Raw genomic sequence first — 15,385 nt, 5'->3', positions numbered from 1 at the left:
ACAACAAAAAGTGCTCATATGAAAGTATTTCTAAGATTTCCAGAAGTTAAGGAAATCAAAATTCTTAGAAACTAACCCAAATGTTTTAAAAATCCAAGTTAACATACATTTAGGCAAATCTTTGGTATATGAGACCAGTTTAATATTGTTGGTTTAATAAAAACACCTATGCCGTCTGAGTTATGGGCATTAAGTATAACACAAGAATAGGTTTTTATTCTACTTGAATATGTCCTTCCTAAATTTTTACAGTTTTACTGACAGAATAAACTAGCATTACATCTACATTTGTACTTAGCCAAGTTGAATCATTATTCTGACAAATTGTACTTCAAAAGTAATTATATCTTGTAATAAGCCAACTTGAAGATAGTTTCCAAAATCTTTTAGTAACTTAAAACCTTAGACTTATGCTAAGTTGGTCCACGGATATTCATTAAATACCTAGGTCATTTCTAAGTAAGACAGAACACTGAAGCATAAGCATTTCAAGTTTATACAAGTTTTTGCCTCTTATTTTCATGGTACCAAGAAGCTACACATATTTGAGTCTATCAATGAACATATTCATTTTTGTCACATTGAGAAGCTGTACTATCTGGAAGTGCATGGCTATAAGAAGTTGTAAGATGTATATTCATAAACTCTGCCAGTCTACTACAAAATGTTGGTGTATGACAGACAGTTCACAACTATCTACCTCATAGTTTTCTCTGTAAAACAGTAGTTACTGTAATTATAAGTTATAACCTTGTATGTAAATGAGACTCTAATAGAAATAATGACAGAAAGGAACAACTCTATATGCAGGATGTGTTTTTAAGGAAAAAGAAAACAGTCCTGAAGTAAAATGACTAAGTGTTCCAGAACGAGAAAGAGGAACATGCAGAACAAAACCTGAATGGACAGAGAAAGTTATAACAAGTTGATGATAAAAAGAATTTTATTTGTCACGGTCAAAGCCAGCTAAGACTTGACAGGTTTATTTGTAAGATTTTCAGAAAGTGCTTTAGTATCAAACATTATACTTGTACAAAACTAAAATTTGGTTTTCTACTAAAGTGACAAAATTTTCTTGGGTTCTGATCCGCGGTTAATAAAGAGATTATAAAAGGTTTTTCTTTATTTTCTGAGTAATCAATCTCCTTAGACGCCAAAAATTTGGTGTCTTTTCAGAATTTCCTGTACTTGGTGTTAATTTTATCATGTCTTATTATTTTAAAAAGTCTTCTCACTTTTGAAAGAGCTAAAGTTCTTTCCTATGTTCACTTTTAAAAAAATATTTGACACTGGTTAAATAGGCTGCCAGGTATTTTTTCTCACTGATCCATGATCCTATTTAATCGAATGTTCAAACTTCCTGACAACTTTTGACATTCTGCCTTTTCAAATTCAAATACTAAATGATGTATTTTGCACCTACAACTGTCTTTAAAATTTCCCAAAGGGCCCCTGGAAGTTCACAAAGGATTAATTCTTTCACCTTGTAAGAAGAGAGGTACTAAAAATAACTGGTTTATTTGATCAACGTTATTCATCAACTGCATTATTTTTTTTTTTTTTAAGATTTTTAAATTTTATTTATTTATTTATTTTTGGCTGCGTTGGGTCTTCATTGCTGCACGTGGGCTTTCTCTAGTTGCGGCGAGCGGGGGCTGCTCTTCGTTGTGGTTTGTGGGCTTCTCATCACAGTGGCTTCTCTTGTTGCAGAGCACGGGCTCCAGGCACACGGGCTTCAGTAGTTGTGGCTCGCAGGCTCAGTGGTTGTGGCTCGCAGGCTCTAGAGCACAGGCTCAGCAGTCGTGGCGCACGGGCTTTGCTGCCCCACGGCATGTGGGATCTTCCCGGTACAGGGCTCGAATCCATGTCCCCTGCATTGGCAGGCAGATTCTTAACCACTGCGCCACCAGGGAAGCCCAACTGCACTATTTTTTATAACAAACTCTCATCAGATCTTTCACTTTTAAAACTACCCGTATAAGTCAGCACCACCATTTTAAGTCTTCTGTTATCTACAGAGTGTTTTTTGTTTTACTTCGATGCTTCCCTGAAAGTGCCTGCAAATGAGCTACAGGCCAAGCGCTTGTCTTCAACAAAATAAGGATTGTTGAAAGAGGACTATACCGGTAACTCCTGGGCACAAGCTTCTGATGGCATCACTTAAATAACTTTGAGACTATACCAGTGGACTGAGTCAGGATTCCCAAAAAACTAGTGAAGCAGATGGATTCATGAGACTGTTAACCCAAGATCTAGCAGAACAAGAATTAATCACACAGGACTGAATAAACTGATGAAGGATGATTATGGGTTTTAAAATATTGCTGATGCTTTAATGTCCTATTTTCTGGATATATGGAATTCGTTTCTCTTTTCTCTTAAACTATCTATAATTCATTGACAATTTCAGCAGACTATGCTTTTCTAAACAGAAATAAAAACATTTATCTTTTTCTAATTCATCCATAATTCAAAAACAAAACTCTTATTTAAATGAGTATTCTTATTTTCATGGCAACATAGTTATTTGTATAGGTTCAATAAAAGTCTGTCCTCCCAGTTGGAAACATTATAAGGCAACCAAGGCTTTGACTGGATGTCATATTTGAAAGTCATGTTCACTTAATCTAATACCACCAGTTACTTTTAAGGAGCTGTGATTGATTTTATGGAACAATGCTTACAGTTCCCTTGGGAAAACTAGACCGGTACCTGGCTTACAGAGTTCCCAGTCTTACAGGTAAAGTAAGGAAGGTCAATTCCAGGCAGGCCCAGGAACCCTAGGATATTTTGGGGACCTTAGGAACTTACCCAAATCTATAGGTACTGCAAGTGAAACCCAATGGTGAGTACCTGACTTGGCTTCCTGGCCTCAAGAGGCTTTTAAAAGTTCAATCCAAGATTCCTTATAAAAAGTCACATTGAAGCAGACCTAAAATGCCTACACCTACATAAATAATCAGACCAATCTAATGAGACCAACTTCACAATGACTTTAGCCTACTTTTCTGTGGACTGAACGTCTGTGTCCCCCAAAATTCATACGTTGAAACCCTACACTCCCCCTCATGTGAATGTATTAGGAGGTGGGGCCTTTGGGAGGTAATTAGGATTAGATGAGGTCATAAGGGTAGAGTCCTCATGAATAGGATCAGTACCCTTATAAAAGTCCAGAGACAGCTTGCTTCCTCTCTCTTCTCTCTGCCCTGTGAGGATACAAAGAGAGGTCAGCAGTCTGCAAACTGGAAGAGGGTCCTCAACAGAATCTGACCATACTGGCACCCTGCTGTTGGGTTACCAGCCTCCAGAACTGTGAGAAATAAATTTCTGTTGTTTATAAGCCATCTAGTCTATAATATTTTTGTTGTAGCAGCCTGAGCTGACTAAAACATATCCCTAAGACTGACAAATTTTCTTTTAAACAACAGCAGGACTGACCAAGTGCTCACAACTACCCTTGCTTATCCACTGACTTGGCTTGACCAAACTTTAGTCAGGCTTTTCTCCTTTCCCACAAGCCCCTAAAGTTTGGCTTGCCCTAAATTTAAGCAAGCAGATGCTCTTAAGCTCCCTTAACAGCTCATTCCAAGACATCAACTGACTGCAGTAAATTAAAAAAACTCCAGTTAAACTATCTTGATCATGCAATCTGCTCACCCTCACCCACTCGGCCCACACTCTTACCAAGTTACTGCTAGCCCTGCTCACCCCTGTCCATAAAAGAAGAGTCTTTTTGTGTTTTATTTTGAGATGCCTGCAGATCCTACAGAAGAGCATTCTCCCTTTTGCAATAATCCTTTTGAATAAAGTCTCTCCTTACCTAAATCTGGACTAGTTTTTATTTTACAGTAATATGACAAACCACCTATGTACAAACTCCAAAATTACAATGTTATTTACTTTCCCCTATCAAAAGTGATTGGTATCATTTTCAAAACAATATTAAGGTCCAGGTGAAATTAGATGCATACAGAAAACACTGCATGTAAAATTACTGTCCAGAGTACAAGCAATCTGACCTTAGATCAGTCATTCGTCTTTCTAGTGTCAATTAATAATTTAAATTTTCACTTTTTTTTTTTTTTTTTTGCCTAAAAATATGATTTCACTTCACATCCCCAAGTTCCTGGCCCTTCCAAGCAAGGTATCACAGAAACAAAAATCAGCAAGTTACATTATAGCTAACAGGATCACAGCATTGAAGTACCTGTAATGTTCACCAAATTGAGCCCAGGCACATTTTAGTATTTTCCAGTCTCACATCTGCATGACTTTTTTGTGAGGATAGTCACTGCCACAAATAACACAAGCAGCTTGAGAAACAAAAGCATGTGCTAATAATATCAAATAACAGTTTTCCTTGTATTTATGATGAATTATATTTTAAATGAATAATCTCAAAGGCAAATATCCTATTCTTTAGGTTGCCTAGTCCATGTATCTGAACTAAATTTCAAAGTTATTCACATGGAGCAGAGTTCTATTCATTAAGAGGAAGTCCTTTTACACAAGATATGTAAAAGACTCTCATACAAAGACTGAAATATACAACACAGAAACTCAGTATAGCATTTACCCATCCTACAGGGAGAAGTCCATCAACTGATTTTAATTATTATAAACAAATACAATAGTAAAATTCTCAGACAATATTTTGATAAAATTATTTTGCCCGTAAGCATGCGCAACTTTTAAAAAAGTAAATAAGTATTATAATTAACCGAACTATTTATTCTCTAGCTTATTTATAATAATCACCTAAAAGTGTTCAAGTTGCAATCCTTTAGAAGGTAAAATAAATTTAGTAGATAGTAGTCATCTTGTTTATATAAAACAAAATAGAAAATATCAAAAGTAAAAGTATTTCATGGAGTTTGTTCCAGTTGCCAAAGAATCAAGTTCAAAAACCACTGGTTTAAAACTACTGTCTAAAACAGTGCCCAGAACATAAATGTTTTACTCGTCTCTCCTGTGCATTAACATTTCTTTTAAATTAGCCATCCTGACAATAGTGACCATTTACTCAAAGTCCACAGAGTGTGCACTGTGCTATCCCTTTGCAAACACTTCATCAGTTCTCACAGAAATCTTGGAAGGTATTATCCCCGTCTAATAGTAGAAGAAATAGTAAGAAATAGTAGAAGAAGCTAAAGCTAAGTAACTTGTCCAAGGCTACATAAAGTGGTGGAAGACGAACCTGATTTGTCAACAAAGCCTCTTCTCTGAATATCAACTTGCAATAAAATTTCCATGATGAAAATGAATTTTCTCAGAGTACTTACCCATGGTCTAAGCAGAACTATAACCTGTATTACTTGTTTTTCCAATATATTCAATTTATAAATTCACATAAAATATTTTCCATTTATATACTCCTTCACAGAATCTTCTTTGATATTCAAAAAAGACAAACCTTTCTGATAGTCAAAGCATATATAACTATACAGAAAAGCATTTCAGTTCAGCAAATGGAAAAACCTCCAATTAAAGAAAAGAAAAATTCTCTGAAAAACTGAACCATGGGAAATCACTGTTAGGCCTGATGATAACAATGAGCTGAAACCCTGAAGTTTCATAACCAGTCGAATTATTTCCTAGTCAGATGAGCAAATCTAAAGCCAAGTAAGTAAGAAGGGATTAAAGTATCAGATTCAACTATATGAAATTATCATCAAATATCAATTCACATGACTCAACCTAATGCTTAAAGGGTTACCGAGTCCAGGTTCTCTCTACGTTTGTTGCTTGGAACAAAGGTTCAGCAGACTGTTAAAAGGATTTACGAAAAAATTCATTGTCTACTTTGGGAAACAGTGGATTCAACAAAGTTAAAACTGGTCTCTACCTCAGAACCTCTCAGAGCCCTTAGTGTGTTAATATGAAGTAAGAACCTCCAAAAGAAGGATTTATTATCCTAACGAAGGTGTACAGAGATTAGGTAACTTATCCAAGGTCCCACAGCTAGCAAATGACAAACTTAGAATAAGAATCGAATTCTCCTGATTCCCACACCAAAATTCATTCTATCTTCCCAAGACTTCGTTATACCTAATACTAAACAATTTTCCAAGGACCATTCTTATAAAAATTTAAGATGGGAATCACTAGTGGCTTGTGCTGACAGTATTTACCACCACCCCACCAAAACAAAAAACAAAAAAAAGTAAGTAACAAAGAATTTTTATAGAACAACAAAGCCTTCTCAAAATAAGCTAGACATAGTATTTACAGATTATACACACTTATGGTAATCCAAAACTTATATTCTTATAAAAAATATTTCCTCTAGGAAATCAGAGCTATAATCTTTTCTAACCAGCGCCTGGATGGAAGTAAGGATGGCAACCTAGATCGTGAGGTCCATGAGAGCAGGGCCCGTGTCGATTTTGCTCACCAATATACCATCAGAGCCTGATATACAGTAGGTATACCATACCTAATTGCTGAAAGAATGGACAATAAATCCCTGCTCTAACATTAATTAGCTGTAGGATCTTGAACACGCTATAATCTCTCTGAATCTGAGTTTCCCCACTTGCAAATGAAGTGGTTAGATCAGAAGGATCAAGATCTCTTCTATCTTTAAGAACTTGTGACTCTCATACGAATTAAATCTCAAATCCCCAGCATTTGAGGATACGTCCACAATCAAAAATCATAACAAAAAATAACATTTGCAAATCACTTGATATTCAGTACTTCATTTAATATACCCAACAAATTTGCAAATTAGCTTGGTATTACTACCCACATTTTACAAGTAAAGAAACTGGGGCCCAGAGAAACTCACTGACTAGACTAGAATCACGAAGTTATTAAGTAGTGAAGCATGGACTTTAAACCCAAGATTTTGGTGTTGAAATTCCCAAATCTTTCCATTACACCTTGTCCTCTGATGATAGGGATAGGGATGCAGCCCAGATAATGACAGCATTATTCCCTGGCTTTCAGTTATTGATTTAACAGGGCCAGAGGACAAAAGGTCTCCCAAACTCTCCCATCATCCCAATGTTAAAGTTCCAACTCTTCTGTGAAGAAAAATTATCTTAATGCAACAAATTAATCACATTTCTCCCTGGAGTCCAAGGTTATCTAATATTGCCATTTTAACACAAGATAACATTATCATGGAATGAAAAGAATCTAAATTATGAACAAAAATCTTTCACACTGAAAGACAGTTTTAGTTCAAATACATACTCACGGTTAAGTACACTGAATTCAAAGACCACCTCATACCATTATTAGACTACATTTAAAATGAAAGCTTCACTTTTGGAAACTTTGCTTGCTAGTGGAAATGAGGCAATTTAAACTATTAACTCTTTTAGGTCTTCTTACACAATATCACATTGCACAATATTACTTCAAGTACAACTTCTCTTAATTCCAATAATGAATAAACCCAACTCTAGGCTCAAACGTGGTGTTAAACAAGTGGCATTTACATCATAACCTTCCCTTCCAAGAAACACAATTGGGCAACCAGAAACATCCCGGGTTATGGATTTCAATTTCTCAAAGACTTTAACCCATCAGCTGACTCTCCTATTTGTTAACTCTATTAATCTTCTGTCTTAAAATATATACATATTCTATGTCAAATATAATTGTTTTGCACAGCTATAGCAAAATCCCCTTTCGACAGGGAGTATACTATAACAAAATAAACATATACTTATTAAACCTCTCAAGTATGTAACACTGCATTAAATTCTCTGCCATGAAAATGAAATGGGCACTAGCTTTCTGGAGTTTACACGTGGAAATAGTTTAGGATATGCTTACAGTGAGTCGTAATTAAGTAAAACTAAGATACAACAGGCAGACATAATAATCCTAAAGCGTAACTAAAGAAAAAAAATTCCTCCTCCAAAAAAATGTCAATCACCCTCATCTAAAATAAATATATACTCAAAAATGGCATATCTGGCTCATTTATAGCACAAGACTATTAGTTTCTATTGTGTTCTGGAAACCTCAGTAAGTTTGCACGCTTACCAAAAGTTTAGTCTGTTAAATTAATAGCTAAAAATCTCCTTAGACCCAAGAGGTTCCGTACCTGAAAAGAACTGACCGTGAACACAAGCGAGAGTTTTAACAAAACCAAAGCTACAAGTCATTGCATCAATCGGTACTTAAATTCCTCTGCCGGTAAATGCCCCATAGCATCAGAGTCATCACCACTTCACCACTGATAAGTTTGAGAAGAGCTGTTGAAATCTTGCGGGCCAGTGAAAAACCTCAGTGAACTGTCACAAAATAAAAGTCACAGCGTATGTGACAGCTTTGCAGGCCAATCAAAAAACAAAAACAAAAACAAAAACCCATAGGACCACCGAATTTACGCGATTCTCGGAGCAAATTATCTAGAATAGCCTATGCTATTTACCAAAGTGCCAAGCAGTCCCCAGGGGAGCGCAGCAGATGATAACTTAGGTCCCACGACAGGCTCCTCTGCACCAAGGATGACTCTCCTACTTGGTGCCAACTGTGCACTTGCATGCTCCGAAAATAGGGGCAAGTCCTGAATGCCAGGAGTTGCAAGGGCAACGTTTCTATTTTATTATGGCCTGAAGCCCGGGCGATTCCCAAGGCTGAACCTCTCGACCTTTAACCTCGGAGTCACTTTCCAACTGTGCTCTCACCCACGATCATTATATCCCCAACGGAAACCAGTTATTAGTTGTAACAAGGCCTGGAAAAATAGTAAGGGAGCTCTCAAAGTTCCCAGGACCGACACGGAAAAGGCGGGGGCTTCGAAGGAGAAGCCCAACGTGGAAGCATCTTGGGCTCCACCGTTCCGAGAGCCAAAATCCAGACAAAGCCCCTCGTCCCCGGTGACTCCAGGCAGAAAGAGACACACCGACCCTCAGTCACTCGGACAGAATGGGGCTCCGGGGGGTCGGGGTGTCACCCGGCCAGGGAGGCCAGACGGAGGCTCCGCTCTGCCCCGACGAGGTGGGCAAAGCGAGGCGGGGGCTGCAGCGTGGCCGGGCGGAGCACGCAGCCCCTTCTCCCGGGCCCCTCTCTCCCTCCTTCCCCACGACCAGGCCTCTCCCGGCTCCTCTTCCCCTGCTTCGCCTCCCTCCCTCCCCTCCCCACCCCCACACCGCAGAACGAGGCCCCCTCCCCCCGCAAAGCCCACCAACTTCCCCGTTCCCCCGCTTCTCCCCACCTCTCAGGAGCACGCAGAAACTGCAGGCCAGGAGGCTCCTCAGGACGGCCCCCATCTTCCCTTCTCGCGTTCGCTCCTCTCACCGGCGAGGGGCGGCCCGAAGAGGGGGAGGCGAGGAGCCGGGGCGGCCGCCGCAGCGGCAGGTCTGCACGCTCATGCTTCCCAGCTTTCCCGAGAAAGAAGAAAGAAAGGGGCCCGTCAAGGCTCCGCGCGCGCCGCCGCCGCCGCCGCTGCCGCCCTCTCTACCGCGCCGCTCCGCCCGGGGCTCGCGCGACGCCAGCGTCTGCTTCCATGCCGCCGCCTCCTCCCCCGGCGCCCCGCTTCCCCCGCGCTGCTCCTCATTCAGCCTCTTCCTCTCACGCAGCGGCGCAGGGATATGCCTCCCGCCGCCTTCATGAGTCGCCGCCGAGGTCTCCCTGCGCGCGGGCGAGCCCCCTCCCTCGGCGCCGCCTCCCGGGCATTTCACAAAAGGAGAGGGGGCCGTGCGCACGGCCTCGGCTGGGAGACCCCGGGAGACCTGCGGGGCGAGCGGAGGCGGGCGGGAGGGGAAAGGCCGCCCGGCGGCGCATTCCAATGGGATTCTTTCCCGGGCCGGCCCCTTCGGCCCTCCCCGCGGAGGGCGTGAAGCGACGTCGAACAACATCGGAGACGGCGTGGTCGGGACTACTTTCTGCGGCTCGGCCCGGCCGCTGCCTGCGCGGGTCTTTGTGCGGCCGCTGCCGGCCGAGCCAGGTGGGGCTCCGGGGCCACGCCGGCCGCCACCTGGGCCGGGGCCGCAGGGGGCGGCGGGGGACGGCGGGCCGGGGCCGGCGAAGCCGCAGGTCCACACTCGGGGAGCCACGCGGGTCCCAATGCGGGTGATGGGCTTAGTCCCAGGGTTGGAAATTGGTTTAAGCATCTATTTTTTTTAAGGTAAATAAAAATTAATGCTGCGTCCACCGACTTTCAACGTAGATATGGTTTGAACACCAGAAGGGTGTTCAAACGCCAACACAAAACGGAGATTTTTAAAATTTTTCTCCTGGTTTCCCAGAACTACAGACTGCTCCCTCAGTTAAGTCCAACAAGGACTAAAGATTTCTAAACTGGCAGATAAAATTCCAAGATAAATGCGTCAGCACCTAAGACAGAGCAAAGGGACAATCGGTCAGAACTGTCTTCGGGATTTTACAAACCGCGTTTAATGATGAATGTTGGGCATGTTTTGACGATCCGTTTTCAGCTTGAGGAAAGGATTCCTCGGAATCTCGGACTCTGATTTTGTACAGCCTCTGCTGGCTGCTCTCCGTGCACTGGGCATTCAGGAGTAACAACCCACACGCCCCTGGAATCACATGGCAGCTTCAGTGCAGGGTGAAGGGGGGGGTGGGGAGGGAGGAGGGCAAGCCACCAAGAGTTAACGTAAAGGAGCCATTAGGTGCAACCTGCCCAGCTGTCACATGCCCTTACCTGGGGGCAGATGGGTGCGGAGCTGGAGCCACTCCCGCATTGGTACTGGTATCTTAGTAACATTGCAGTTCACCAAGTGCTGAGCACACATGATCAGATTTGACGCTCACAGCTACCCTGGGGTAAGGCAGGTTGTGTCACTTAGTATCCTTAGTGGAGAGAGGAAAATGAGAAGCTGAGGAGTTCAATGACTTACCCAAGGTCACTCAGGTAGAGCATAGCAGGTCAGAACCCAACCCAGGTCTTCCGACTGCAGACGCTCTGCTCCTTCCGAGAAATGCACACGGAACCAAGGCAATACGTGTCTGTAAGCAGAAGGGCAGAAAGAGCCAAATCACTTTCTCCTAATCTCACCTGTGAAAGTCTGGCCATCATTGATTTAAATTACCTTCTTCCAAGAAACATGTCAGGACTCTGCAAGTTTTGTATTCTGTCCTCAAAACAGGTAACTGAGAACCAGGTTTTCAGCAGTAGCCTAGAGAATATTACCTGGAAGCTGTGAGGCTGTGGAGACAACACGATGTAATGAGAAGGCATGAGCTTTGGAATAAGACCGGTAGGCTCCAAAACCCTGCCAGTTACTAGATGTGTAACTTTGGGCATGATAGTTAAATGCACTGTATCTCAGTTTTCTCATCTATAAAATGGGGATAATACCTCCTTCAGGTTTGTGGTAGGAATTAAATTTTAAAATATATGCAAACTTCTCACTATATAATAGGTGCTCAATAAATGACCATTTCCTTTCCCAACTGCTGCAAGGTGAATGGTATCATAGTAACTTGGAATCCTTCGAAGAGAATGGAAAAGAGGGAAAAAAATTCATGCTCAAAATGTTTATTCCAGGATTATTTCTAGTTGGAGGTAGATAACTGTGAAGCCAATAAAAATTAATCTTCAGGACTCCCCCCCGCCCCGACTTTCACAGGCCCCTTCCAAAGCCTGGGGAGGGACCCTAACAATGTGTTCACATGGTCCTATTTGCAAAAGTAAGATAATTTTGTATTCTTTTTCTGAAAACATGACTCAAAATTGTGTAAATTTCAAGTTCCACAAAACCTGGATCTGTTTCTATTTATAATAGAAAACTGGGTATAACCTAAGCCTCTTTTAGGCTATCAACCGAAGCAGGGAAATTAGATATGCAATCCTGGAAAAATGATAATTTGGAGGACTATGAAACAGTGTTGGAAAATGCTTACAGTTCATTAAGCTTAAAAACATATAAAAGTGCATGTATATTTTAATTACAACTATGTAAAATATAAATATATATATACATGTATAAAGAAAAACATATATATATAAATATCGCATATTTGAGAAAAGACCGAAAGTAAATACACTAAAACAGGGATTAGGATGGTGAAGTAATATGAGATTTACTTTAGTTTTCTGTTCTTAAATTTCCTTTAATGTATTATATATTTTTTGCAATTTCTTTAAAGGTACTTATGTGAAAATCTATAGCTTAAGCTTAAGCTCAGCCAGGATGCTGTTCTTACTACTTAATAATTTGTTTCACGTGCATTCAAGTGCCTGTTAAAAATACTCAGTGCCAGTCCCAGTGTAAAGTGCTGGGTATGCAAAGATGAGATTAATCGTATAATCCCTACCCTCTAGAAGCTTACAACCTGGTTTGGAAACTCTAATCAATAAAACAAATAAATAAAATGTTAAAATTGCTGTAGTGCATGTTTGTGCCATATCAACAAGGAATTCAAGTACAGAAGCACTTAAGTATGCCTGAACAATTTAAAGAAGGGAAAATAACCCTACAGCTGAGTCTTGAAATTTAAGTCGGAGTTTGTCAGGCCAACACGACTGACAAGGAATTCCAGGCAGAAGCGGAGCAGGTGCAAAGGCACTGAATTATTAGAGAGAGAGCTTGGCATGTTGGGGATTTGAAAGTAGATCCATATATCTGAAGCATAGGGCGCTTTCAGAGAATATCGGGAAATGAAGCAAGACCGTTAAGTAGGTATTGGATAATAAAGAGCTTTTTAAGTCATGCTAAGAAGTTTAGATTTTCACCTCTTGACAATGGACATTGAAGGATTTTTCTCATGGAGAGAACTGATTTGCATGTTAAATAATTTCTCTGGCAACAGTGTGAATAAGAGAATGGAGGCAAAGCAAAGAGTAGGAACACCAGTGAGGAAGTTATTTTTAGTCTATGAAAGAGATGGTCAGGACAGCAGCACTGGGGATTGAAAAAAGATGGTGGATTTCAGGAATATGAGATAGAAAGAGCAGGATGTGGTAACCTAACAGATGTGAATTTGGAGAGAGAGAAGTAGTCTATGATGAATTTCCAGGTTTCTAAAATATGCACCCCAGTGAATGGGAGTCTCATTTACTAAGAAAAGAAATGCATAAGGAGCATTCCAAGAGGGACAGATGATAAGTTCAACAATGGGTCTTTTATATGGGCGGGGTCTGTAAAACACCAAGCTGCTGCTATCCAGGAGACCGTTTTTGTTTGATTGTTTGTTTTTTGTTTTTGTTTTTTTAATTTTTATTGGAGTACAGTTGATTTACAATGTTGTGTTAGTTTCTGCTGTACAGCAAAGTGAATCAGTTATACATATACATATATCCACTCTTTTTTAGATTCTTTTCCCATATAGGCCATTACAGAGTACTGAGTAGAGTTCCCTGTGCTATACAGTAGGTCCTTATTAGTTATCTAGTTTATATATAGGAGTGTGTATATGTCAATCCCAATCTCCCAATTTATCCCTCCCCCACCTTTCCCCTTGGTAACCGTAAGTTTGTTTTCTATATCTGTGACTGTATTTCTGTTTCATAGATAAGTTCATTTGTACCCTTTCTTTAGATTCCACATATAAGCAATGTCATATGATATGTCTTTCTCTGACTTACTTCACTCAGTATGACAATCACTAGGTCCATCCATGTTGCTGCAAATGGCATTATTTTGTTCTTTTTGACGGCTGAGTAATATTCCATTGTATATATGTGCTACATCTTCTTTATCCATTCATCTGTCAATGGACATTTAGGTTGCTTCCATGTCTTGGCTATTGTAAATAGTGCTGCAATGAACATTGGGGTGCGTGTATCTTTTCGAATTATGGTTTTCTCTGGATATATGCCCAGGAATGGGATTGCAGGATCATATAGTAGCTCTATTTTTAGTTTTTTAAGGAACCTCCATACTGTTCTCCATCGTGGCTGCACCAATTTACATTCCCACCAACAGTGTAGGAGGGTTCCCTTTTCTCCACACCCTCCAGGAGACCATTTTGACGTAGAAGTTTGGACTCAGGAGAGGAATGGAAAACACAGTCATCAGTGATGATTGTGGAGCTTCTACACCACACAATCCAGGGGACATACTGTAGAATATTAAATAGTGATTGAATAGTTATTAGCACAATTTTCTGGACGACGATAGTAAGGCATCTTCAGGAAGGGAAATCCTTTTTTCAATTCAGGTGAAGTCACCTTGGGGTCACCTCCTTGGCAGGCTGAGGGTAGAGATGATAGTTGAAACCATAAACTTGCCTAAGGAGAGAACAAAACATTTAGTGTGACTAGAAAAGTGAGCCATGGCAGAACGATGTGGTATACAAGAATCTAGGAACAAACAGAAGAAGAGAGGCTAGGGAAAGAGACAAAAAGAGGTGAGTGGAAAACTGGCTGAAAGTGCTGCCAGGAGAGAAGGTGCGTCAATAATGGCAAATACAGGGACTTCCCTGGTGGTCCAGTGGTTAAGACTTCACCTTCCAATGCAGGGGGTGCGGGTTCGATCCCCCATCTGAGAGCTAAGATCCCACATGCCTCTTGGCCAAAAAACCAAAACATAGAACAGAAGCAATATTGTAACAAATTCAATAAAGACTTTTAAAATGGTCCACATCAAAAATAATAATAATAATAATAATAGCAAAATGCAGTCGGCCTTCTGTATCTGCGGTTCCACATCCACAGATTCAACCAACCCCGGATCGGATGGAGGATGCAGAACCCGCGGTCACGGAGGGCTGACAGTACTACACCACTTTATATAAGGGACTTGAGCATCCCCATATTTTGGTAACCGAGGGATCCTAGAATCCACCCTCGAGGGCCGACTATACAGTGTACTGTGAAGTCTGCTAAGAGAAGCACTGAAAAGAGGCCATTGTGACATATAACTTCCCAAAAGGTCATTGATGGGAACATACATTATGCCAACATTTTAGGAAAGCAATCTGGGAGTAAAATAAACACACCTTTTAAACTAGAGTTCCACTTCTTGGAATTTATCGGCAGAAAGAAAAGTTTATAGAGATACACATATATAGATATTTACTATAACATTGTATGTAATAGAAAACAAACAAAACAAAAAAACAAGCCTACAAAAAATGGCAGTTTTATGTGATTCAACCTAGGCAAAAGAACCTAAATGCACTTCAGTAGGGAATAGCTGAATCAACAACAGTATGTCCTTATTGTGGAATACTATACAACTGTCAAAAAGAATTCTATAGATTTATATCTATTGGTTTGAAAGTGTAGCTGTGATATATGGTTAACTGAAGAGCAGGTTAGAGAATAGAATGTTCAACGTGATGGAATTTTTGTTTAGAAGAAAAGAAGGAATGAAGGGAGGGTGAAAGAGAGAAGAAGAGAAAGAGACAGAAATCCTATGTAGTTGCATATGTGTTTGTTTTAGATTTGGATGGACAAAGCAAAAAGTATGGATGGTAAACATGAAGTTCTTAAGAGTGAACATTCAGGGACTTC

General features: G+C 40.5%; 1 protein-coding gene across 1 annotated transcript in view; it reads right to left on the bottom strand.

Moving 5' to 3' along the window:
- The window catches only part of LRP6 (LDL receptor related protein 6), a 184,908-nt gene extending 175,368 nt beyond the window's left edge, over nt 1-9,540 (bottom strand). Inside the window, exon 1 of the mRNA XM_061205368.1 lies at nt 9,179-9,540. Within this exon, the coding sequence (XP_061061351.1) occupies nt 9,179-9,233 (55 nt within the window). The 5' untranslated portion in view covers nt 9,234-9,540. The remainder of the gene's footprint in view (nt 1-9,178) is intronic.
- Between the last annotated feature and the right edge of the window lie 5,845 nt (nt 9,541-15,385).

Source organism: Eubalaena glacialis, chromosome 11 (genome assembly GCF_028564815.1).
Source record: "Eubalaena glacialis isolate mEubGla1 chromosome 11, mEubGla1.1.hap2.+ XY, whole genome shotgun sequence".
Classification (NCBI taxonomy): Eukaryota; Metazoa; Chordata; class Mammalia; order Artiodactyla; family Balaenidae; genus Eubalaena; species Eubalaena glacialis.
The sequence above is the reverse complement of the archived record's forward strand: the minus strand, read 5'-3'. Positions and strand labels throughout refer to the sequence as shown.